The 25,617-nt window shown below is 41.6% G+C and overlaps 1 protein-coding gene across 1 annotated transcript; it reads right to left on the bottom strand.

Annotated features, from left to right (window-relative positions):
• Positions 1-1,431: 1,431 nt before the first annotated feature.
• DMP1 (dentin matrix acidic phosphoprotein 1) lies at positions 1,432-8,608 on the bottom strand. The gene is made up of 5 exons (XM_074950556.1): positions 8,307-8,608; positions 6,749-6,822; positions 6,590-6,637; positions 5,002-5,352; positions 1,432-3,627 (listed from the first exon to the last, which is right to left on the bottom strand). Exons 2-5 carry the CDS (start codon positions 6,800-6,802, stop codon positions 2,143-2,145), a joined length of 1,938 nt encoding a protein of 645 aa, XP_074806657.1. The 5' UTR covers positions 6,803-6,822; positions 8,307-8,608; the 3' UTR covers positions 1,432-2,142.
• Positions 8,609-25,617: the final 17,009 nt, after the last annotated feature.

Genomic DNA, 25,617 nt, shown 5'->3' with positions numbered 1-25,617 from the left:
CTGTGGATCAGCATCATCAAGGCTGCTTAACTTTCCATGTTCTTTGGTACCACAACAAGTATTTGCAGGGGACCCCCCTCCCACAAACACTTGAACATGATGCTGGGATTGAACCAGAGCATTCCTTGCCCTTCGTGAAGAATTTGATGTTGGGAGTACAGCTATGCCAACATAGGTTTAAAGCAAGTAGGGAGGGACTGCCCGAACCTGCCCTCAGCCAGGATGCTGCAGCTGGGGAGCAGCTCTAGAGTTAAGTTCCCAACATATTGGTGGTGGAAGAACTTCTCAGCCTCCTTGCCCTACTCCCTTCCACCAACACCAGCTCCAAGTCCAGCTCAGCCCACAATCCTCCTCCCATGCTACTCCCTGCAACCCCAGTACCAGCACCAGCACCCAGATAGACTCCCATTCCAACTCCCCTCCAGCTTCAGCACCCTTTGTTTGTTCTCCCTTCCCACCTCCTGCACCATCACTAAAACCCAGGCACATTCTCAACTCTCCTTTGTGTTGCTCATCAACCTCCTTTTCCCTTATCTCTCTCCATTTTCTTCTTCCATCACCAATGTGTGGCCACGCTTCTGATTGCGCCCTTCCTCCCAGCTTCCCCATACCATCTTCCCTCCACTGTCCTAGCCTTCAGAACGCTCCTGTCGTCCTCCTTCTCCTAACCAACACCAGAGAATTGGAGCAGGATCCAGAAGGGCTGTCACCTTCTGTGCACAGGTTCGTCTTGTTACTAGCATGGCCATGTAGGTGCATGCCGAGAAAACTCCACATCCTCAGTCATGTTCAGAGTTGTGCTCCTCTGCGTCTTTCTACCGTCCAGTACTGGCAATAGGAGATTTCAGCCTTATGTGATTGCTAAGCTTTTAAATGATAATGATTGCATTCTGAACAGAGGGGGGTCAGTCAGGGTCAATGGTATGTGTATGTGTGTGCACCTCTGAACACAGGACTGTCGTTGGTTTGGTCTAGCACAGAGACAGCTTCACTCCCAGTGCATTTAGTGGAGGCTGCACTTCTGGGAATGGTAATAGAGCATCAGAGAAAGACGATTAGCTGATGTTGCAATAATATTCCACCTAGGTTCTCTTTTTGAAAGTGGCATTTTGAAGAGGGATGCTTCAAAATGCTGGCCTCCTGCTGCAAAATTAGCACAAGTACAGGGTTTGCATCTGATCTCATTGGTGTAAGAGCAAGTCAAAAATGACTCCACTGTCTTACACTGGTATAAAAACAGTGTGAGATCAGAATTAGGCGCTATTTTTCCTTAAGTGGTTCGTCCATCTGAGTCGGCCATGCTTCATATGTTAAAGTTACCAGTTCAGAAAACTCTTTGTTTCTGCTCACAGCAGTTAGACTCCAAATAATGTTTCATTTTAATATAACCTAATAGTAAAAACTCAAACCATGTGACTATTTAGTCTGGTGTTTTTAATATTAATTAGGGAAGTCAAATAGGATTATTGTTAACACTGAAATAGTGATGCCATCAATGCAAAAGGATACAACACATTTTCTGTGCATTTATTACAAAATATTACGTACGTCCCATACTGAAGTGATACTTCATACACTGTACGTGCAGTGACTAGCCGCTCTCCTTGTTATGTGCAGTAGTGGCAATTAATTTAAAGTTCATTTGGACTGTAGACGAATGAATTTAAAGAAGTTGTAGATGCAAATATTTGTGTAATAAATCCATTCTCTCCTTAATGCTCAACCATCGCTCCTAACAATGTTCATGGACATAATGCAATGAATTATAGGAGAACATAAAGCTAGCACAGTGATGGGTCTATCTTCCCTGAAAAATACATTTATTTTATTTGCAAACACTTCTCCTAACTAATATTTAGCTTTTCCTTTTTTTTTTTTACTAATTCAGTTCTAGGATCATAAATCAGCTTCTCACTTAGATTTATCCTTTTCATATTTAAAGCATCATTTTTCATTTAATTTCACATTGGGCAAACACCAGCTGAAATAGTGAAATCCTACAAAATCATCATGCCCTTATTGTTCACAGAATATTTCTCAGAAGGAGCTGCTGACCTTAATACTGTCTATAGGGTAAATAAATTAAAAGATTTTTCCCTCCCCCCCACAAGTCATATATAGTTTGGATTTTTAATGTATATTTTAATACCCATCCTGGCAGTCATTGTCATCATAATCACCAATGGGTTTGTTGTGATAAACATCAAGCACTAACTTTCTGCTTTCAATGTCCATGCTCCTTGATACACTATCATCTTCCTGGCTGCTTGATTGACTTGCAGTGTGCTCTCTGGATTCACTATCTTCCTCTTCATTCGATTCACTATCACTGGTTTCTGCAGACTTGCTGTCTTGACCTTGCTGCTCTTCAGAACTGATGTCCTCTTCATTCGAATCACTGGCATTGCTCTCTTCACTGCTACTGCTCTCTTCTGAAGCACTTCTGCTCTCAACCGATTTACTGTGAGATGGTCCATCCTTATCTTCTTCTGATTCCAAGTTGTCCTCTGTGGATTCACTCTTCTCCTCTGATTTGCTATGATCCCTCGTGTCTTCTGTGGATTCACTGTCACTTTCTGATGTATTGCTGTCATCCTCAGGGGAGTCTCTGTCTTCCTGACCTTCTTTAGATTTGCTACCGCTGTGTTCATCTGATTTGCTATCCACGTCTTTGGAGTTTTCCTCATTTTCTTCCTGGGATTCACTACTCTCTTCACTTGATTGACTGGAGACATCCTCCCTGGAGTGGCTGGTGACATTTTCCTTTGACTGGCTGGTGACATCCTCTCTGGAGTGGCTGGCAACGTGTTCTTCAGAACAACTGTTGTCTTCTGTGGACTTGCTGTCCTCTTTGGATTTACTGTCATTGTGCTCTGCGCTATCATCCTCTTCTGAAGTATCATCACCATTTCGGAGCACATGGCTCTGGGAAGGTTTCTGTGATTTATTGGTGCTTTTCCGCTTGCCGTAGCGGTGCTCCCTGCTGGTTTCTTGGCTGCTCTCTTTGGAATGAATGGCACCATGAACCATGTTGGAATTGCCAGCTTCGCTCTCAAAGAAGGATGGGTCATCACCTTGCATTCCTTCATCATCAGAATCATCTCTCTCCTCTTGGCTACTGCTGGCACTGTCACTGTCGCCTCGATTTCCTTTGCTGGGGACATGCCTGCCACGACTGGCATCCTCCCCATGACCAAAGCCTCTGCTCTCGCTGCTGCTGCTGCTCTCGCTGCTGCTGCTGCTGCTGCTCTCGCTGCTGCTGCTGCTGCTGCTGCTGCTGCTGCTGCTATCTTTTTTCCCCATAGCGGTAGCTCTATGGTCACCATCTAGATCTCCATCAGCAACTGCACTGTGCTCATCTGTTCCAGCGGGACGAGCAGGGTATCGAGGGTCTGCCCCGTTAATTTCTTCCTCGTTATTTTCATCAAAGGTATCATCTCCGCTCTCATCTTCCTCATCTGTCAGATAATTTCTTTCCTCGTCCCCCTTGCTAGAGTCGAAGCCGTTGGATAGATAAAGAAATCCATCATTTTCAATGTCACCATTGTCTTCTGATTCTCTGCTGTCCCTGGCGTGGTGATCTCCATGGTCACTGCGGTCAATAGCAAGAGTCTCGTTTACATCCTCCTAGAGATGTGGCAAAGAGAAATCATTGTAAACACTTCCTTGCTGTATTTTACAAATGCGACTTGTTTACTAAATTGTGTAGGCCAAATACTACTATAATTTATACTCGTGCTACTGCATCAAAATTCGTAATGCTACATGGGTGTAACTGAGAGCAGAATTTGGCCCAGTATGCCTTAAAATGTATATCTAACAAATTAGATTTCAAACCACCAAATAAAATAATAATGTCACTTCAGTTAACATTTTAGGAGTCGTAAAAATAAGTCCCCCTAGAAATTGCTGCTCTACTAGGATTCAATTTAGATACTGTAAACAAGTAATCCACTCGTTTAAAATGTGTGTCCTCACTGGATTTATGGCAGGAGAGGGGTGAATTTTAGTTTATGGCATTACTTGGTTTGGGATGACATGGCTTCATCACACTCACTATAAATAGAGCATGATGTGATATAACATGGCTCAAGCCACAAAATTCTGATCCATCTTTTGAAGTTCTGGGTGTTTGGATACAGGGATTTGGTTTGTTCCATTTCTACATGTAATTGTATATGCCTTAATATAACTCCTAAAATATTCTACAGTAATGGTCCACAACACTAAAAGCAGTGATCTGGCCCATTGCACCATTCTGAAAAAAGCCAGAACTTCCACATGGACTCCATGGTGCTGTGCTCTTTGGAAAATCTTGACCAGTGTTGTTTTCAAATTTATAGTAATTGATTTCAGGCCCATTTGTGCAATAAAAAATCGGAGCTGCTGATATTGAGCTCTTTTGAAAATCTGACCCATGGCCGAATATTGAGTTTTTATGCTTTTGACCATAAAGATATCAGAAAATAATGCTTTCCATATGTCCACAGGTCTGTTAGGTATCTGAACAACGTTTTTCATGTGAAGGACTATAATCTAGTGGTGAAAAAAAACGGGGGATAGGGCTTCATTTCAAATATAATTTTACACAATTGTATATTTTTGGTTATGTTTTTCCATGTAGTCAAATTTTGTCCTATAACAATTTTGCATATATGTGAATTTCAAATACATCCAATTTGTTTGTCTTTAGTTGACACACTGCTCCCATTACAAAGCCAGAGGAGTGATACTCTATTTCCCATGCACTTACCCAAATCCAAATTTGTTCTCCAAAACTCAGCTCAGTTAGCACAATCCTCTGTCTCTTGAAAACAGAGCCTGATCTGATTACAGTGCTAATTTACAGCAAATTATCTGGGATGTGTTATGTTGTAGCCCTATGTTTACGGCAGATTGAATTAAGACTGCTAACCACTTTTTCTGCTCAGACAACTGGCAGAAGAAGAATGTTATCTGCTAGGAAACTGAGCCTTATACAGGAGAGCTATGTACACTTACCAGAGAGTTTTTCTCAGTTGATTGATCACCATGACTGTTTTCATCTACTTCTTCCACATCATCAAGGTCACCAGAATCCTCATGATCAGCCCAATTTTTCCGATGAGCCTGCTGAATTCGGAAACTGTCATCCTCTTCATAATCTTGAGTGCTCCTTGCATCGACATCATCTGGATGACTTTCAGAGCTCCTGCTAGAAACCACGGATGGGTCGTGGTTTTCTTCATCAGTGCCATCATGCTCATCAGCATTGGAGTCCTCTCCTCCAGTTTCTGCACTGCTTTTAGGACTGCTGTAAGCATCGCCAGCCCAATCTGCTTCCTCATTCAGACTTTCTTCGCTTGCTGTGTCCTGCACAAAAAGGCGAAATTAAGGTACTTTGATTAAGCAAATGTTATTGCGGTTTTACTGATGCCATGGTAAGGGCCACATTGTGTCCATTGGTGTAAAGTAAACTGCTTATTACCGTTTGGCTTTGGGTCAGGCAAGCAGTGTGAAGACTCTTAATTACCAGTTCCTCTGCACGGGTTTTATTTGTTTCTAATGAGAACCACAGCTTGCCTTATGCAAGAAACCCCAAACATTTGGTTATGCTTCATCTTGCGGTTTTTATTGGGTAAAAGAGATGGGTATATATATATGATGGCTCTGTCTTAGTAACAGCTCATGCATTTTGAAGTGCTCTGAATCTTTTTATACTCAAGTAATTTCAGTTTGAGTAAAATAAAAGGAGTGTTTTTATTATATTTGCCATGGATGCAGCTGGCGTTTCAAATGAACTAATTGGGTTTTTTGTAAAGGGATCATTCAAAATTATATCCAGAAATTATTTGGTGTTGTCACTTAAATTTCATTGATAGAGATTTGCGAAACCATGGGAGGCTTTTGGGCTCAGGAAAACCAAAACCACAAGTGGTTTGGAGTCTACCAGTTCCATTTTTTTAGAACCAACAAAGTATAAGCTTTCAGAGTCAGGAACAAATTATTTGTCCCCCACTGGGAAGATGGGACTTTCTTCTTTCCAGTGGTATAAAGTTCCCATTTCTAGCATTATGGGTTTGGAAGATACCAAACTTGAAAGCTGTGATACTATTACATTTAAAGAGTAGCTATTGGTCCATGGCTGAACCATGCCTGTCTCGTGCCTCGCATTGTGGGAAGGTCAGGAAGAAATTCCATATTTGGTGGTGAAGGAGGAAACATTGCTCTGGCAGCATTCCTATTTCAAATGGCAGCTCTCTGAAGCTGTTCAGATCTTTGGATTGTTACAGTAAGTCCTGTGGGGATGGATTAGTGGGCAGCACGTAGTTGAGGTGGCCGAAAGCATGTAATGCAATTTATCACCTAGTTATCATCTCCACATATGGGGGTGGGGAGGAGAGGGTGTATGTAGAAATGGCTGAAACCATTATGAATTAAAATGACCTTGAAAAATGGATATAACTCAAAGCCTAGAGGTATAGCAGCTATTTTAATCTAGTAGTGTTTTGAGCGCTATTAACCAGAGACCAGTTCCGCTTTACAATACTGTTTCATAAGCTATTTGCTGAAATAGAGTCTTCTGAAAAACTCTTGATGGTTAACTTACCCCCTGTTCTTCAGAGCTCTCAGAATGGGCATTTTGATGGCTGGGCACCTAAACACATTGAAAAGACAACTTATGAATGAACAGAAGTGGTACAGAAGGTCTTGGGCATGCTTAAAATGCTGAGACTAGGGATTTTAATGATTTATAATAAGTACTTACAGGATGAGCACAGGATAAAGCCCACAGAGAGATTACCAGGAGTACTGTCTTCATATTGATTATAGTGTCTGTAGCTGCAATGAAGTAGGGGTGTTACAAAAAAGTATTTTCACATGCTCTTAATTGAAATTCAGCATGATTGATTATAACAGCATATAAGATTTTCAAAAGCACCTAGTGATTTTGGATGCCTCGGTTTTTGGTGCCCAACCTGAGACACCTTAAAAGATCCTGATTTGGAAAGTGTGCTGAGCACATGCTCTTGTCTAGCACCCAAAATCTCTAGTGGCTTTTGAAGCTGGGCCATGAAGATTAAGTTAAATTTCATATTTTGGTTTGGAATAGGGGATACCTGGAGAAATGCAGATTTTTCTTGATTAAACTTTAATGACAGGGTGCAAAACAGTTTATGATTCGCTAGTTCCTTAATAAGAAAAGGAGTACTTGTGGCACCTTAGAGACTAACCAATTTATTTGAGCATAAGCTTTCGTGAGCTACAGCTAGCTCACGAAAGCTTATGCTCAAATAAATTGGTTAGTCTCTAAGGTGCCACAAGTACTCCTTTTCTTTTTGCAAATACAGACTAACACGGCTGTTACTCTGAAATCTAGTTCCTTAATGACTGTGTCACCCAGGGCTGCTTATCAACCTGTTAAAAAGTTTAGTACCACAGATCACGGTCACAGTACCAAATGTTGTCTATTGCTATTGGTACTTTGTTTTAATATTTACATTTTCATCCTAAATTAGTAGTGGAGAAAAATCACATGGAGCCTTGCACACAATCTGTCCATCCCAAACAAAATTCTGGAATAGGCTAACTGTATACTGGGGGGCAAATTCAGTCTCACTGAATCAGTCTAATGCTTCACAAAGAACAGATTTTAGGAGTGGGTTTAAGTAATCTTTTTCTTTGAGAATTAAACCCTTTTGTGTAACATCAACCATAAACATTGCAATGGGTAAGTCAACACATTTTCACTCTTTCAGACTAACAGGGGGCCTGATTCTGCCACCCCGACTCACACGAAGTAGCATCTAGCTACACAATAATTGTGGAGCAAGGCGCGCTGCAACAAGGGTAAAGATGGCAGGATCTGTTCCACAGTGTCTTTGTGCAAAAGGATATATCTGAGACTGAGTCTATTGCACGGGATACTCTAACACCATAGCTGTCTGTCACAAATTTGCTGCATTCCCCCCCCCCCAAGGCAAAGAAAATCAGAATTATAAGGCCTCACATATAAACATCTTTACTCACAGATTTATACACTGGGTAAATCAGATAAACATGTGACACAGAAACAAAAGATAAATGTGCTCTAGGAAGGAAACACTACATTATTTTACTTGCTTAAATAAGCGCACACAGATCTCAAAATGAGAGATGAGCTTTTGCTTTTTCCTTAGAAAACAAACAATCTGCCCCCTACCCCTCCTCTCTCTCTTTCCCAGACATGTTCTGTTGTGCTTTTCTATAAATCACAGCTCAAGAACTGTTAACATGTACATGCTGTTTCATTTTTGAGAATAAACCAAAGAAATTAAAATAGTTACTTCTGTATGCACGTCACACAGGCTTTCTTCAGGACTTCTTAGCTTTGGCACGTCAGATGTCACAAAGGCATAGGACCAGTTAAATACCTGTATCGCCCTGTTGCTTTGGTAGCTGGAGCCTCCTCCACGAGTGCATGAATTTAAACTCTGCTGCAGATATGGTGGCCAATCTGTACTCTCACAGGGTTAATGATGTCATAAGGTGTCACTGGGAATCCAGCACCCCCACACTTCCTTCAGCCTCCAGAGAGAGATTTTCCCTAAAAAAAGCCTTTTGCGGTTTCAAAATGACTAGCCTAGTTTTCATATAATGAAAGATCTTGCTGAGGCTTTATTTTCATTTCTAAATTTATGCCATTCACATACATACAGGGTTACGAGCACAAACAATTAGAGTGTCACCCACACACATGGCCAGATCCCGGTCATACTCAGGCAGGGGTTGTTTCCTGTTAATGTATATTTTCAGGTCATACAAGCAGACAGTTTGTACACTTATGCTCCAGGAATTGTATGTTTTTAACCACTGTGTGAGAACACGCTGAAAAGGATCAGGATGAAATCTCCTTGTTCCGCAGGTGCTATCTTCACACAGTAAATCTGGAAACGGAGGGTCTGGTCCCACTTTTCTCAAACTCAGTGGGCATTCTCCCATCAGCCTCTGTTGATCAGTCCCTAGATCTGTTTATGGAAAGGAAAAGCTAAATAGGACTTGAGCCAAATAGATGCATGTGCTAGAGGAAGCCATACAGCAGTTTGGGTGGTGAGGTTTTTCTTGCCTTCTTTTATCATCCTCTAGAGGTCTGAATTTGGGGCTGGGAGCCAGGAATTCCTGAGTTCTAATCCTGGGTTGGACATAGACTTCATATATGACTTTTGTCAAGTCGCCTAACCCTCTCTGTTTCAATTTCCCCATCATTAAAATGAGGATAATAATACCTATCTGCATTGCTGTGTTGTCATGAGGATTAAATACTTTGAAAAGCACTATGTATGTGTTACACATAATTAGTACTGTTATTTTATTAGTCTCTCATATATATATGTAAATAATATATATAAATAGAGAGAGAAAATTTTAGGCAATGTTAGTAAGTACCAAACACACATTCCCTTTGGTTCTTTACCCCGGTTTATTCCAAGGAAGTGGATTTAAGGTCTAACGGGAAAAGTAGTGATGTGTTGCGAGGGAGTCTCTTCAAATGCTGCCACCAAACTGAAGGGAAGGTTGGAATAGTTTCCATGTCCTCATTTGGACATTGCTAAGTCATCCCTGCTGGAGATGACTTAGTTCTTCAGCTCATAAAAATATGCCTGAAGTGCAAATATTTTGCCTTTGAAACGGACCAGCTTCCACTAAATTGCAAGGGTTTTCTTGAGTGATGTCCTAATGAAGGGTAACTCCAGACTTCCCTAAAGAGTTCTTACCTTTCTCCCCAACTTCAGACTACACAACATTGTGTTATGCTCTCACTATACTCAGTAGACTAAATTCAACTCTCAGGTTTAACATCAATAGTCCAAAGTATCTCTGCTGACTTCAGCAGCTTTACTCTGGAGTCACACTGATGTAACTGAGAATGGAATTTGGCTTGGTTTCTTTTTCAGTAAAAAGTATAAACAATTCCAGCGAAGGGCACTTTACGAGTTTTCTTTGCCAAGTGGTGTCACTTCCCTCCTGGGTTATGAGAAGGCATTTTTGTTTAACTGGGTAAAGGAATGAGTAGATTTCTCCCATCCCTCAGTCCCTCTCTCTGTAACGCATTTCCCCAGGAGATGTCGTGTTTAGTACAGGCCATACGGAAAGAAATGGTGGGAGTCCTATGTTAAGACATTGGCCGCACATCACTGAGGGAAAGCACTTGAAATAACTTTTCCAGTCATTTAGCTGCATGTCTTTCAGAAGCTGCATATTGTGAGGTAAGACCACAAAAAGTGTGGCAAATAAAAACAAACTGCAATTAGCACAATATCCTGCTCCTGTGGAAGTCAGTGGGAACAGGATCAGAACCAAAGTAAATTTTGAGATTTATTTTCCTTGCTTTTCTGTTGTGTGTGGGCACACAAAACTCCACAGTTCAGTCATCTGCAATGAGTTTTCCGGTCTTGAATGGAAACTACTCTTTATAAAATATTACTATGGGGTGGAATTGTTCTTGCCAGGGAAAAAAGCATGGAAGGGGGCATTTACACCCTCTTTGAACTGCCCTTCCATTTGTGCAATAATCCGCTTTTGGGAGGAACAGAGAATTGAGCCCTTAGTTTCCACAAAATTATGGTACAACTATAACACTACTGAAACAAGGAGAGTGTGGAGTTCATGCCATTTTTTTAAAAAAAGTGTACTCCTAATGCAGTGAAAGACAGTTTTCGAAGCAGAAATATGGGGAAACCCACACTATCAGTAATTTGCCAAAAATGTAATGTAGTTGTAAATTGCATTGACTTTTGTGCAGCTTCCCCTCAGTGCTATGGAAACCCTGCTTTGGGTGCAGGAGTCCCTCTGAGTAAGCTGTCATACAACAGCTTTGGAGGGAGGGGATTTCTTCCAGTCTCTTACTCTTAGCTGGCCTAGGGCTGGACGTCAGAAATTCCTTATTTCTGGATTTTAATCCCACCTCTGGTACCATCATCCTTTGTGAAGTGGATGAGTCATTAAGGGTAACATTTTTAAATGGGGCTTTCAGTGAGGCTTGGGCTCCTAAATGCATAAGGCCTGAAGCCACAAAGACCCAGTTTTCAATGGCAGCTAGGAGCCTAAATACCTTTGAGCATCTGGGCCACAGTTACTTTGAAAAATGAGACTTAGGCGCCTTTGAAAATTTTACCCTAAATTGTGTCTGCTTCAATTTCCCCATCGCTAAAAGGAGTATATTTACCTACATCATGAAGTTTTCATGAGGATTAATAAATTAATGAATGTCAGATGTTTTGAACATAGGTGCTGAATAACTGTTAATTGTGTGACTAGTCATATTTATTATTCTCTGTTCATAGTCTTTAATTGTTGACACAAACATAGATATATTTGTGAATTTTAAAACAATGTTGTAAAACAAATCTTGTTTTCCCCTATAGTCTGGATCAAGACGCCTTCCCTTGTGGGCTCCCACTGCAGAGATACCCTGCTTTCTTCTCAGTATGGGTACTGGGTCTTTGAATTAAGCAAAAATTAGATACGTCTCAACACTGGGGTAAATTTACTATCATGATGTTTAAACTCCAGTAGCACCTAAAGCCCTCACTCAAGATTGGGACTCAGGTACGTTAGGCACTGTACAAACTCATAGCAAAAAACAGTACCTGTCCCCAAAACCTTGCAATCTAATAAGACAAGACAGACAAAGACTAGGCGAAACAGAGTCCCAAGCTCATACAGCTGGTCAGTGGCAGTACCAGGAATAAACCCTAGGTCTCCAGTAGCCTGTCGCCTAGACCAGTTTCTCTGGCTCCCTTTTCTCAAGTGTTAATTTTCGCCCCCATCATTTTTCAGTTTTTATAACTCTCTCCATTGAATCTGCCCACAGCAGCCATTTAGCTTCATGGTCTCTTCTATTTCCTTGTGCTTTCTTTGATTCTCATCCCTTTTCTTACAGTGTGCCTTTAGTTTAATTCTCTTTGTACATTCCTTTTATAACTATCCTCTTCCCTTCATTTCTATTGCAGCTGTAATTCTCTTTCCTCTTTCCCTTTATTTCTCTCCTTTTTCGATTGTACATTCGGCTTTCCTTTCTGTTAGCTCCATCTGGGTCTTATCCAAAGCCCAGTGAAGTCAGTGGAAAGACTGGTGTTGACTTCCATAGGCACTGGGTCAAATCTTTTGTGTTTTTACTCCCTTCTTCCATAAATGGCTTTCTTCCTTTCTCGTTGATTTTTGTTTGTTTGTTTGTGGTTTCGTTGTCTGTCACGCTCAATAACCTGGGATGTGCTTTCCTCTGAACTTCAAACAAAATTACACTCCTAGGCTTCACATCACAAACCATTTTTTGGTGCCTTAAACAATTATAGTGTTGTTTTTTTAGGTTGAACCTGCATTTAACTCAAGCTCCAAACACCTGACGTTGTGTTCTGTTAAAATGTCGCTGTCTGGGTAAGTGATAAACATGAGCATTGCACATCCTGATAATACTCCTTGCAGCCTTCCTCTTTATTCCGACAAGCCCTGGATATCTTTATACCATGATTAGCTATAGGCATTATGGGCTCACATCAGCCATTGCCTAGTTTGGCCTTGTGACTCACTCAGCACCATCAACTTCCACTGAGATCAACAAGAGTTGAGTGTGGTTAGCACCTCACAGAATGGCCTGTAACTTTCATGTGAATGGGCTGCAGAGTAAATCATATATTAAAGGTCCTCTTCTGGTCCCATTTAAGTCAATAACTACATTTTAATAGGAGCAGGAACAAACCCTAAATGCAGGGCTTGTCAAAGGATGAGATGATCTTTCAAATAAATTTGGTTTGGATATTCCAAACCCCTCTAGTGTTGCATGAGGGTGCAGCAGGTGCTTTTGGGGAAGGCAGGCAAAATCCTGTCCACTGTATTCTCTGAATTCGTGTGGGACAGTAATAGCATTGAACTTAAGGGGACTACTTATGTTAAGGGCAGGGATTGTCTCCTCTGTGTTTGTACAGTGCCCAGCAGAATGGGGCAAAGGCAACCACTAGGTGAACTAGGCGGTCACCTAGGGCGCCAAGTGGTTGGGGGCGGCCAAAAGTGCACTCTGGGGAGGCAGTGGAGCGGTGATGAGCTGGGGCAGGTGGGTGTGGGGAGGGCCGCCTGCAGCAAGTAATGGGGGGGAGGTGGTGCACAGGAGAACCGCTCCCCGCCCCAGCTCACCTCTGCTCCGCCTCTCCCCTAAGCATGCCGCCCCGCTCTGCTTCTCTCCTCCCAGGCTTGTGCGCCGAACAGCTGATTGGCGCCGCAAGCCTGGGAGGCGGGAGAAGCAGCGGCGTGCTCGGGGAGGAGGCGGAGCAGAGGTGAGCTGGGGTGGGGAGTTGCCACACGCGGCTCCCTGGGCCGAGGGAGGGGGCAGCGGGGAGCTGCCGCACGGCTCCCCAGGCCTAGGGGAGGGAGGGAGAGAGGGGGCGGTGGGGAGCTGCTGCAGGGGGTCACCTCAGGGCAGGGGGTGGAAGTTTCGCCTAGGGCGCAAAACTTCCTTGCACCGGCCCTGTATCTGGGCTCTGTAAATACATAGATCTTTACATTTTAAGCTGGGACTGTGTGTTCTTAACTGCATTCTGAGGTGCCTAGTGCACTTTCAGGTGTTGTAAAATGATTCATATTAACAAGAAGAATTTTGGATTTTACCGCAAACTTTCTATGCCATTCTTTTAACACCGCCGGTAAGACCAAGACTCCTTCCCAATAAGAAGGCAAATAGACTACATTTTAAAAAAAATCTTTATTTTACAGATTACATATTTCATCTTCTAAAAATACAATTTTGAAATGATTGGATTAAAAGAGGGGGAAAGTTACATACAACTGTCATTAAATGGAGAACGTGGGTTTACCAGCAGCATATAGGAATATCACATGGCAAGGGGTGTGTTTAAGAGAGAGTGTGTGAGAGAGAGATCTATATATTAGCAATACACATGTTGAATAATAATGTTACCCACAATGTGTGGTTTGTCCTAGATTGAGGGACAACTTATAAATCTTCAAGTATTATAACTTACTGATACATTCTGATGCTAAATCATCCCACAGTTTCAAACACTCACTAGTTTTCATTTGAACATGATGTACAATTTAATAAAATTATAGCAACCGAAAATGTTACTTTGACACATGCATTCAGTATTTATTTTCATTTACTGACTGGAATTGGACGGCACTGAGGGAATACATTTTTCTTCTAGCCTTGCTCTAATGTTGCTTAGTATCTTTGATTACAGTTCAGATAATGTCTAGGTACTATTGGTGTTTTTGTTTAAGTCCTTTTTCTCTTCCCACTTACAGCAAATGGAATTTGCTGTAAATTAGTGTCAGTGTCACTACGGATTTTCATTTCCCCAGTTCTAATCATCACTCGCTGAGTCCTTGCTATTACTGCCTTCACTTTGTGATTGGCTTTCGCTCTTACCGTCTTTGTCTTCTGACTTTGCGCTACCGTCACTGTCATTTTCCTCAGATTCACGGTCCGTTGGGAGTTCTGTATGGGGTGAATTGCCACTGTTGTCACCACTACTGTCATTACTATTAGGTGCACGCTCACTCCTAGCTGACTTGCTGTCACCTTCACTGCCACCTGATTCACTGTCACTAGTGCTATCAGTGCTGTCTGATTTGCCGTCACTGTCACTAGTGTGATCACAGTTGCTGCCATCTGATTTGTTGTCACTACAGGTATCGCTGTCGCTATCACGACTGTCTGATTTGGGGTCACCGTCACTGCTGCTGTCGCTGTCACTCTCGCTGCGGTCATTGTCACTGTCTGTATCCTCGGTATCGCTGAATGATGTGCTTTCGTGGTCCTCGCCGCCTGATTCCTTGGACTCGCTGGTATCATCTTGCTGGCCACTGCACTTGTTCTCACTATCAGGGTTTGAATCATCATCCTTTCTCAGGACTGACAGAGCCATCAGATTCATTGCTGTCAGTGGGGCCATCCCTTGTATGAGTTCATTAGAATCATGCATTTCATCACTGTCTTCACTGCTGATGTTGCCAGACTTTTCATCGGTACCTCTGGGTTCACTCTTCTGGCTGTTTGCATTTGGATTGCCAGTCACATGATTAATTCCACCTTTAGCACTGCCATTTCCACTTCCAGTGTCACCACCTTCACTTTACCATTCCACCACCGGTGTTGCCTCCATTCACAGTAACTTCATTCCTGTTGCTGTCATTGCTGCTTTCATTATCGGGCTCCTATATGATTGGAAATGAAAGAAAGGATAGATCGATCCCAGGAAATAATTATTTGTAAACACCTGTCAAAGAAATGCATTCTTCAAGGTAGAGGCTTAAATATGGTGAACAAGAAAATGAAAAATAGGCCTTTCCCCTAAGCTCTATCAACAAGTCCAAGTCTAGCAAGATGCCGCTGCCTCTTCATAGAGTGAATTTCCTCCAGGTCAGCTTTTCCATTTCCTTTTTAAGCATCATATTTTCAAACCTATATATTCAAATGGCGCCCTCAAACTTTCCACATCCATTTGTGGATCACAAACAGTCCTGTGGGCAGTAGCAGAAATGTTGCATATATTTACTCATTTGCCTGCACATTGCAATTAGAGATCAACCCAAGCCAAAGACCCAGATCTGGCTGAGATTTTCAATGGGAAATTCAATAGGAGCTGTGCACCTGATTCCCTTAAGATCCTTTGAAAATCCCAGACTATGCTTAGGAAGTCTGATGGTAAATACCATTTTTTAATCTCTTGGTCATAGCGACTAAAACACCTGTTATGTTACAGTGTAGACCCAAGATCTGGGGAAATGCAGAGACGACTTAAAGCCATCTATGCAACCCCTCCTAGCCATCGCTCCCAACTCTGGCACCATATTACAAAATGTAATCCAAAGCCCAGAAATCAGATATTAATTCATTGTTATTTATTTATGTAGACTATGGTCATACCCAAAATGTACTGGATGCTTTTGAAACAAAGAGAAAGATACAGTTCCTGCCCCAAAGAGCATATAGTCTAAATATGAATGGTGGGGGAAAGTCTTACAAGACTGAAGCAAAGTGATGAGTTTGTTGTTAGGCTCACCCGTGCTTATTTAGGTGTTTGCTTTTTTAAAAGTTAAACACACTAAATTCCTCTCCTGCCCTCCCACCATAATTCAGCCCTCTTGCCAGTCTCACACACCAGTTTTTCATTGCCAGTGTCCTTGCACTCCTCCCTCCATGAAAAGAAGTTCACGCCTGAGATTAGACAAATACAGCATCAATTTTTTTCCAAAAACACACCTGTTGTGTCACTTCTAGCTTTTCTGGAGAATGCAAATACCCATGTATGTCAACAGCATTTCCGCCCTGGGTGTGGAGTTGAGCCACCTGTCAGATGAGAGATGAACAATTAACTACCAAAAATACCCATGACCACTGTTCCTTCGAAGCTGTGCGCATGCACGCACACACACAGATCCTAAACCCTGTGCACACGGCGAAACCACGCACACAATTAGCACAGAAGCACAACAATTCGCACACGGCCTGTCAAAAATTTGCACAGAAGACATTTTTGGACACACGGCCTGTCAAAAATTAGAGGGAACGTTGCCCATGACTGGTATAGTCAGTCCTCCAAATTTCATCTGTAAAACAAGCAGTAGCAAATCACGCTTCCGGGATTAAGGGACAGACCATCCCCTGTGTAGTCTTTTTCTACAGAGTGAAGCAGGAAACAATGTGGGGAACTTGTATAGTTTCCTTGGTCCACATTGCTCACCTACAATGCCACTTTTTAAAGTTATCTTTAGAGATGGGGTGAATCAAAACCTCAGATGCAGTCATCAAACCCATGGAAATTCAGAGAAGCATGGATGAGAGACCAAACACAAACCCAAAGGCTCAGCTCATGTCCTAGCTACTCTCCTCACAATCTACTTATTTGTGTGAGAGCACAAGGACTGCAAGTATGTCTGGCTCACGCACAGCATGCAGTAGTGGCGGGGGTGGCTTTTGTACACTCCCCACGAACTGAGCACTCACGTAACAGCCAAGCAGAATCTGGCTGTGATTGCAGGACTGAGCCCTGAGCCATATTTGGCTGCAGTGACCTTTCTAAAACTGTACAGGGGCTTTATTTCTTTCTTTGGCTTTCATCCAGTAGATCACTTTATAAAAATGATGGGAGGACATAAAGACCGGGTGGCATTTTCAAAGTGGGGAAGGAGGTAGGTAGGAGAATTGAAGCTTACAGGGAAGGCGGGCGGAATCGCATAGCTCACTTGGTGTTCTCCAGCAATGCTGTCATTCTCCTTTTCACCTCGATGTATCTTTTAAAAAGAAGACAAAGGTTCTTATGTGAATCAAAGGGAATAAAAATAAAAGTGATCAATAAGAGGTAAAGAGGAAGTTTGTTTGATTTTCCAACTTTTGGGGCCAGATATGGAACCCTTACCTACAATAGCAACCAGTTACTTACTCAGACGGTCCCCTGTGGCTTCAGTGGGACTATTCATGGGAGTAATTGCTCGCCAGTATGGGTAAGGGATTGATTATGTAGTCCCACTAAGGAAGATTTTTAAGAGACTTAATGGAGTAGCCCAGGCTACTGCCAGACTGCAAAGAAGTATAATGATATTCTTCATCTTCTTTAGTGTTCTCAGTCTGGAACAATATAAATGGACTGGAAAGAAACAGATTATAAAATGAATCAGAAATCTTAACACATGTATCAAATGTAAATGCTATAAAATTAGTATACAATCAGAGGATGTATACACGCTTAAGACGTGTACATCATATTATTGTATAAAGTATCTCTGGTCCTTAGTACAAATATGTGAATGCTCTTAAAGCCAATACCACACTAATCACTTTATTTTACAAGTTTTATAAGTAGATGCAAACAAACAAACTGCACATTTTGTGGACCAGGTCCTCAATCAGCAACGCTCTGCTGGTGACAACGGACAACACTGATTTACATCAGCTGATGATCTGGCTGCTGTCTCTTTCACTTTCTCAATCACAATCATTTCAGCCACGTATTTGCAAAACTCTGCAGTGATGGGCAGGAGACCCTGGGTTTGATTTCTGGTGCAGTATCCAATCCCAAGACCAGCATGGGCTGTGGATGCATAGCCTCTAATCTCTGAAATAATACAAAAATACAGCGTTCTTTCCTGAATAAACCTGTGTAGTCTTTATTCATGCAAGTACCCCTATGCAAGTTAATGGGAATGTTCACTGGAGAAAGGATTACCTACCTGTTGACTTCAATGAAACTATTCATCTTGCATGGTGCACAGGTCTTTGCAGGATGAGGTCCTAGATCCTTGTAACATAGTTATTGCATCCTCTCACTATAATGTTGTATAATCCCATTGCACACATGGGAGTCTGTTGTAAATTTAATCTGTTCAAAAGATATGCAAAAAAATAATTCCATTCCACTCCTCTGTTATCAAACGTTTGACCATTTAATAAATGTGCCCAAACTCAGACAGGGTAGTTGGTATTCTACCTGATGGATTTTTGTTTTATGCTTTATGTTTATGAGAGCTGTGTAATTTATTTCATGAAGCCATAAACTACAATATTCTCTGGAGAAGCTTAATTAAAAAAAGCAATGTGGCTGAACCTCAGGTATAAAACATGTGTGTGTTTGACCAGTCTAGGGACTCAGCTGACTTGGGGTGGTATGTGTACAATTACTGGACCACACAATGCTTGTGCTGGAAATTGTACTGTAGAGCATAAGCAAAGCATCTAAGACAAACAGCCTCCTTGCTTTTCTCTTGTTACTGTTTCACTTCTTCCAGACGAATATTTTCGCATTATCGGCCTTTTTCTTAACATGATTGGAACATTCCTGTCGACACTGGGGGGCAATTACAACATCAGCCTGGCATTATTTCAGTGCAAATTTGTAAATAGTCCTGTGCTGGCTCAAAACTGGGCCTAGATTTCACAATGGAGGCACATGCAACTTAGTTACTATTTTGATTAACCTAGTCTGAGTTTCAAGTTTGAAATAAAGCCAAGTGAGTTTTTCCTGGGTTTAAGTTTTCTCATGAAGATTTCACACCACTCTGGTTTGTAAAGCTCAGAAAAGTAGAGTGAGACAGAAGCAAAGTCCAACTATTTAAACTGTAAAAGGACAGTAAGAAATGGAAAAGACATGGGCAAAATCAAGTGAGATCAATGCCTATTAGATTAGGGTTGCTCGTAAAGATAGAAATTTGGTTGTCTAGTGGAGGAGAGGGAAAGTCTATATGGGACACATGAATACTCTGTCATAAACAGAAATCTATATCCTTTTTGGTTTGTATATTATTATAATTAAGTTTTCATTTTGTTTAAATTTATGACTGCTGTGTGGAACTGGGAAGGAAGCAATACCACAACCTTTTTGAAAGCTTGAAAAACCCCCCTCAAGATTATAGGATCTTAGAAAAATGTTTGGTACAAGCAGGGCTTAAATTCTCACAGAGTATTTCATGGAGCCCCAGGCCTCTGCCCTGTGGGTTTGAAAATATTGTCTGGCGCTCCACTCCACACAGCTCCAGCTGAATTTAAGCCTGGGCTGCAAATGTTCACTTAGGACGAAGTCCCGTATTAGATGTGTAGCTCAGCTGTTCTTTCAGCTGAGGCAAAGCTGTAATTCTTTTAGAAAAATATTTGTCATGTAAGGAAGGAGGAGAAAAGGCTGGGGTTGGTTTACAAAATTACCTTTCTGACATCTCCTCCCCACCACGGGCAAAGAGGGAGTCTAGTCCAAAGGACAATGCAAAACTGATCATTATCTGTCTGGGAAAACAGTAGACTTCTGGGATGCGTTCACAAGTGAATCTATCTTTAAATATATAAACTAGAGTGTATTAAACATGAGAGAATACTTTGTCCTACAGGCCATTTGGGATTTTAGATATGACATAGCTCAACCACAATGAAACAAAGCTTTTGAGACTTTTTAATTCTTATTTTAGTCCTTTTTCTTTTTAAGAATTTGCTTATATAGAATGTCTGGTGTAGTTTTTCTCCAAGCTGCCTTCTGTGATCCCAGTCCTGAGAAGAGATATGCACATGCTTAACTTTATCCACTGTGAGTAGTCCTGTTGACTTCAGTGAAACTATTCGTCTTGCATGGTGCACAGGTCTTTGCAGGATGAGGTCCTAGATCCTTGTAATATAGTTATTGCATCCTCTCACTATAATGTTGTGTAATCTCACCACACACATGGGAGTCTGTTGTAAATTTAATCTGTTCAAAAGATGTGCAAAAAAATAATTCCATTCCACTCCTCTGTTATCAAACACTTGACCATTTAATAAATGCGCCCAAACTCAGACAGGGTAGCTGGTATTCTACCTGATGGATTTTTGTTTTATGATACATCTTGCTTTGTCACATTGTTACCTTGCATGATAACCGCGGATTGCAATGTTGTCCTGCAATCTTGCCTGCCGTTTTAATATGAGCAGCCTACCACTGAGTTTGAGGGATCATTCCTGTGAATAAAGTGAGCAGAATGAGACATAGGCTATCAGAAAACTACTCAAAGCCTAGTTTTATATTTAATATTTTATTTATGGGTTGATTTATAGAATTGGATACAAGTGTGTGTTTATGTATGTTTTAAACGTCTCCTTAAGGTGTTTCAACAATAGAGAGAGAGAGAGACTCCATTGATTTCACTGGGCTTTAGATCAGCTGATTGTGGCTATGTTTCCATTCAGAGCTAGGGGTGTGAGTCCCAGCCCGCATAGACATACTGGCACTAGCTCTCATCAAGCTAGAGTGCTAAAAATAGCAGTGCAGCTGGGGTAGCGCGGCAGCGGTGAGCAGCAGCACAGGCTAGCTGCCCCAGGTACAAACCCTCCCAGACCCCCGCGGGTGGCTATCCCGTGCTGCTGCGCACTACTCCCCGTGCCACTGCAGCTACACTGCTGCTTTTAGTGCACTAGTGCAAAGAGAGCTAGCATGAATCGGTCTGCTCCCACTGGGAATCACTCCCCTCGCTCCAAGCGTAGACGTAGCCTCAGAGGCAGTGGGTTTGTGTTAACTGAAATGCAGAATAAATGGTGGTAAGTTTCCCACTTCCTGAGCACCTGTATATTTTTCTCACTTAGCCACTGACCATATCTGCCAATTATTACCCACAATATTCTGGCCAGCTCTGAAGCCCATAACCTAAACAAAGTGGGAGAGTTCCATACAGGGAGACTTTTCTGTTGTTCCTTTACTCTCGCTCAGGACTAGAGCTAATTAAAGTGTTAATTAAGAATAAGATGCATTATAGACCCATCCCACGAACACTTACATTTGTTTCCACGAGGAGACTCAACAAAATGGGACTCCCCACCGACATAAAGTTAAGCACCTGTGTAAATGTTTCCAGAATCAGTCACAAACTGCTGACTTCAATTATGTGCTAATTACTTTTCATAGGTATGATGGGACATCACCAACTATTATTTCTGCATGGCTGAAACTCTTTGAGCAAAAGAGAGACAAATAATGAGTGAATACCAGCTAATCTTGTTCCCTCTTCTTACGTAGGGTAGCCATTTGCCAAGAAATTGTGCATTTGTAAATAGCAAGCAACAAGAGGCACCAACATGAAGAGCTGTTCTGTATTCAAATGATTGTTTGTGACCACTGTTTTGCAGTTTTCCACCAGCTCTTTTAAAGTGTAATTCCCTTTTGAGTGTATCAGCCTTGTACAAGAATCTCTTCTGCTTCAGCTTTTACAATAACTTGGGAACCCAAACCATTGTAGGAAACTTTCCTAAGGGTCTCCACCACATGCACCTTTCCAACATTCCTAGGCCACTGAAAATACATTTTTTGCAGCCTTCCTCCTCCCTGTAGCAAATACCTCACACCTTTTCAAGCCAGGCACGTTTATACTAAAGTCTGTGAATTACTGGAGCTGTCTTTGCTGTTCCTGCAAGTAATTATACAGTATGCTTTGTGGTCGTCTTTAAGGAAATTGCGCAAACACCACTTTCTGAAGCAAGACATCACTCAAGAGACAACAACGGGAAATTCCATATAAGGACTTCCTTCTCTAGCCTGAATTCCCCTGAAAAAGAATCCCAAAAATCAGAGAGCCAGAAAAACTTTGGAAGCTCTTAACAATATTTACCACTCTAAGATGTGCCTTTGCCCTAGCTACTTTGAACATATATCAAAGCCCAAATAGATTCAAGCACATCTACTGGGTTCTCTTTCTAGGAGGAAGGTGCAAGGCCTAATAGTTAGAGCATAAGGACTGAGTTGGGACTCCTGGGATCTACATTTGGCTCTGCTCACTCACGGTGTGATCTTCATCATTCTGTCCCTCAGGTTTCTCCATCTGTAAGATAGGTTTAATAGCAATACCTGTCTCACAAGGGTGTTTCAGGCATAGTTAACATTTGTAAAATGCTTTGAGATCCTGAGATGAAAGGTGCTACACAAAAGGTAAATTATTATTATTACACTTGTATCTGACACTGTCAGTTTTCATATCAAGATAATACACAGGGATGGAGGGAAAAAATTGTGTACAGGGAATTGTCAGGTACAGTTTGCATAACTGAATCTCTTGGAAACCTCCACGTATAGCATCCAGATTTTGTTCTTTGAATGCAAATGTGAAAAGCTACATGCTTCCTGGGATCCTGGAAATACATGTGGTGCTTTTAGAACTGGTTGCATAAATAGAGTCACAGGGATCCAGGCCTGGTTGCAAAATTAGGGCTGGGAGAGGAGCGCACAGTGTATCTATGCTACTTGGCCATAAGGAGTTATGTGAGAACATACACAGTGTTATAAAATGTATGCTGTGCGTTAGGCTGGAATGTACACAGCCAGCAACTAAAGCTGTGTGAAACTCAGTGGTTTGGATTCACAGGAATCATTTACCTCATTTTCATGGTTATGAATCTCCTGAGTTTTACAATGAGATTGGTCAGATTTGGTTTAGCCAAGAGTTTGGAACTGGGGGTCTGAGGTCAAGTCTCATCTGAAATATAAGATTAGGTTTGGGTTAACTGGTGCTGGAATCTCACAAGCTGTTCTTAAAGAGTTAGAACCAAAACACTGAATCTCATCTGGGCCCCTGAGATTCCCACTTTCGTGAATGATGGAAATCTTGTGAAATGAGTTTTTCCCTCAAGAGATTTCCACCAGGTTGAATACTCAGGAGAGCAGCCATTCTCTCCATATTTCAGTCATATCAAACTCATTACCTGAAAATAGGCCCCTTCCAATTTTGGACTCAATCCACAATCAAAGCTCTCATATCTATATATGTGTTCCAATCCTAGAATTTAAATTCAGACCCTATCAACCTGCCCAACCCCTCATCCTATACACACAAAACTGAATAATTTTGTGATTTTGGCCTGTCTGTATTTTCAGAGTAGAATGAAGCCAAGAACTCAAAGCAAAACTCAGTTGAATCTGTCGAGTTTCACCTCTTAACGCATTCAAACCACAGAGCCCTCATTGTGCATGATTTTAATCCAAATCGTAAATTAGCCCAGGTGTCCTCAAAAAATGTGCAAGCATTCATGGAGTTTTCGACAAACCTCATCTCTAAATTTAGATCTGCTAGCAAAACCAAATAACAAGTGGGTGAGTTTTGTACAGCTTCTTATTTGGTTGCAGTTGTTGCACGGATCTACTGCTAACATGAAGGATTTAGCGAGATCCTGACTGTAAATGCACGTTTTGATGATAGGTTGGCTTTTCTAGGCAGCAGACCCTAAATATCTAATTTCCAGGAAAAGGAAGGTAGCAGTCATACCTTCCTGCAACGTGATGTCTTTATACTTTATTCTTTTTTGGCTCTTACTTCCTTCTAAAGTACACAGAAGCATAAAACTTTGCTTGCACAGGGAAAAGCTGTGTTTCCATCATATGGTTCTTTTCCCCACCACCACATTCCATAGTAAAACTATAATTTGACCCAAGTTCTTTCCTCTCCCTACAACTATTTTTGGGTTTTCAGCACTGAAAGAAAATCTGAAGTTACTACAAGTCATTTGGCACAGGACTAATAGGGTTTTTTTAAACAAATATTATTCTTTGATAACAACTTAGTAAAAGCCTATTAAAAAGACACAAGGTTTGTTTGAAGCAGGAAGGCCAAAGCAGTGGAGTGAATTTCAGATAGCCCAGAAGATGACAGTGTTTTGAGGCCCAGTCCAGGGTACTCAATGATCCCAGGGATTTTGCTTACCCAACAATTTCCAGATTGGTGGGCGCTTCTATGGTGGTTGTTTGTTCTTGTTAGTTTCGGATGTATCCATCCAAGATATAATTTAATTTCCAGAATTATAAGACACATGAACATTTTATGGTTAAAATGTCTTAGGATGAAAATGGATTGGTGGCAGGGTGCAGGGGATGAAGGAACACGGACATCCACATTTTTCCCTATTAAGTGAAAATGGCTCCTATTTTTAATTTCATAGGACTGTTTACCGATAATCTTCAAAATGTTGTGGGGTCTGTATAAAAGGAATAGGTTTCAAAACCCTTTTTTCTCCATTCATCTTTAAAATATAGTTTACCTCACAAGTACAATTCTCAGCATTAGCTCTGATGAGCATTTGAAGCAGAAAATCTCCAGGAAAAAAGTTGAAAAGCATAACAGAAATCAGTCTGCATATGTGAAATAAGGATGAAGGAAAAGAAGAGTGGAATAATGGAAAAGGCTAAAATACTCCAGAATTTATCAAAAAGCTCCTGTAATGAAGCTAAAATAGTGAAATGATCTGAATACAGAAAAAAATGTTAATGACTGCAAATCTTGTGCCTCAAAAATAAACACAAAACAAAACTTCAAATTTAGAGCCCTTTTATATCTGCATACTAAGTACATGAGAAGGTTACTCACCTTGTGCAGTAACTGAGGTTCTTCGAGATGATTGTCCCTGGGGGTGCTCCACGGTAGGTGTCTTGGCGCCCTGCACTTCTAATTGGAGATGTGTAGTAGCAGTGCCCCGGTTGGCCGGGTACTAGCTGGGAAAGAACTAAAGCAATGAGGGCTCTGCTGTCGTTCCGACCGAAGCCAAAAGGCGGTAGAGGAGGAACTGGGGGACGGTTGGCTGCACGTGGTGTAACCGCTCGGAGCAGTGCGAGATGGCTGCGGTGCATGCGTGGCCAACCGGGGCACTGCTACTACAAATCTCTGATTAGAAGCTCAGGGCGCCAAGACACCTGAAGTGGAGCACCCCCAGGGACACTCCTCAAAGAACAAAAAGCTACAGTCTGAAGCAGTCTTTACATTCTGCTGTCAATCATATCCTACCTACTGTACAAAAAAAGAGCTAAGAATAATTTAAATTAAAGCTTCCTTCACTAGGCCATGACTTTACTCATGTCTACACATCCATGATACTACATGATTGAAACATGCTAGATGGATGCAAATCCATGATGGTATTCTCAGCCATTATACATGTGTTAAAGGAGGTATTTTTGTGTGTGTCATTGTAATACTATGTGAAATAGTTTTCTTAAGTACATCTCTGTATGTTAGAGCATGACAACTCAAAAAAGTGAAATTCACCCCAGTGCACTGGGGTATAATGCTCTGTGAGCAATTTAAGCCTTTAATATGATGCTTGAAATGTGGCTCTACTTTGAAAAGTGGCTCTGCAAAGATGGCATCATGTTGCTC

Source organism: Natator depressus, chromosome 4 (genome assembly GCF_965152275.1).
Source record: "Natator depressus isolate rNatDep1 chromosome 4, rNatDep2.hap1, whole genome shotgun sequence".
Classification (NCBI taxonomy): domain Eukaryota; kingdom Metazoa; phylum Chordata; order Testudines; family Cheloniidae; genus Natator; species Natator depressus.
This window is presented reverse-complemented; position numbering and strand designations above follow the sequence as displayed.

Bases quoted from the DNA above. Each gene is read 5' to 3' on its own strand.
- DMP1 (XM_074950556.1), bottom strand. From the start codon at position 6,802: ATGAAGACAGTACTCCTGGTAATCTCTCTGTGGGCTTTATCCTGTGCT. The intron at 6,638-6,748 runs GTAAGTACTTAT...CAATGTGTTTAG, and splicing joins CTTTATCCTGTGCTCATCCT to GTGCCCAGCCATCAAAATGC. The intron at 5,353-6,589 runs GTAAGTTAACCA...CTTTTTGTGCAG, and splicing joins AGAGCTCTGAAGAACAGGGG to GACACAGCAAGCGAAGAAAG.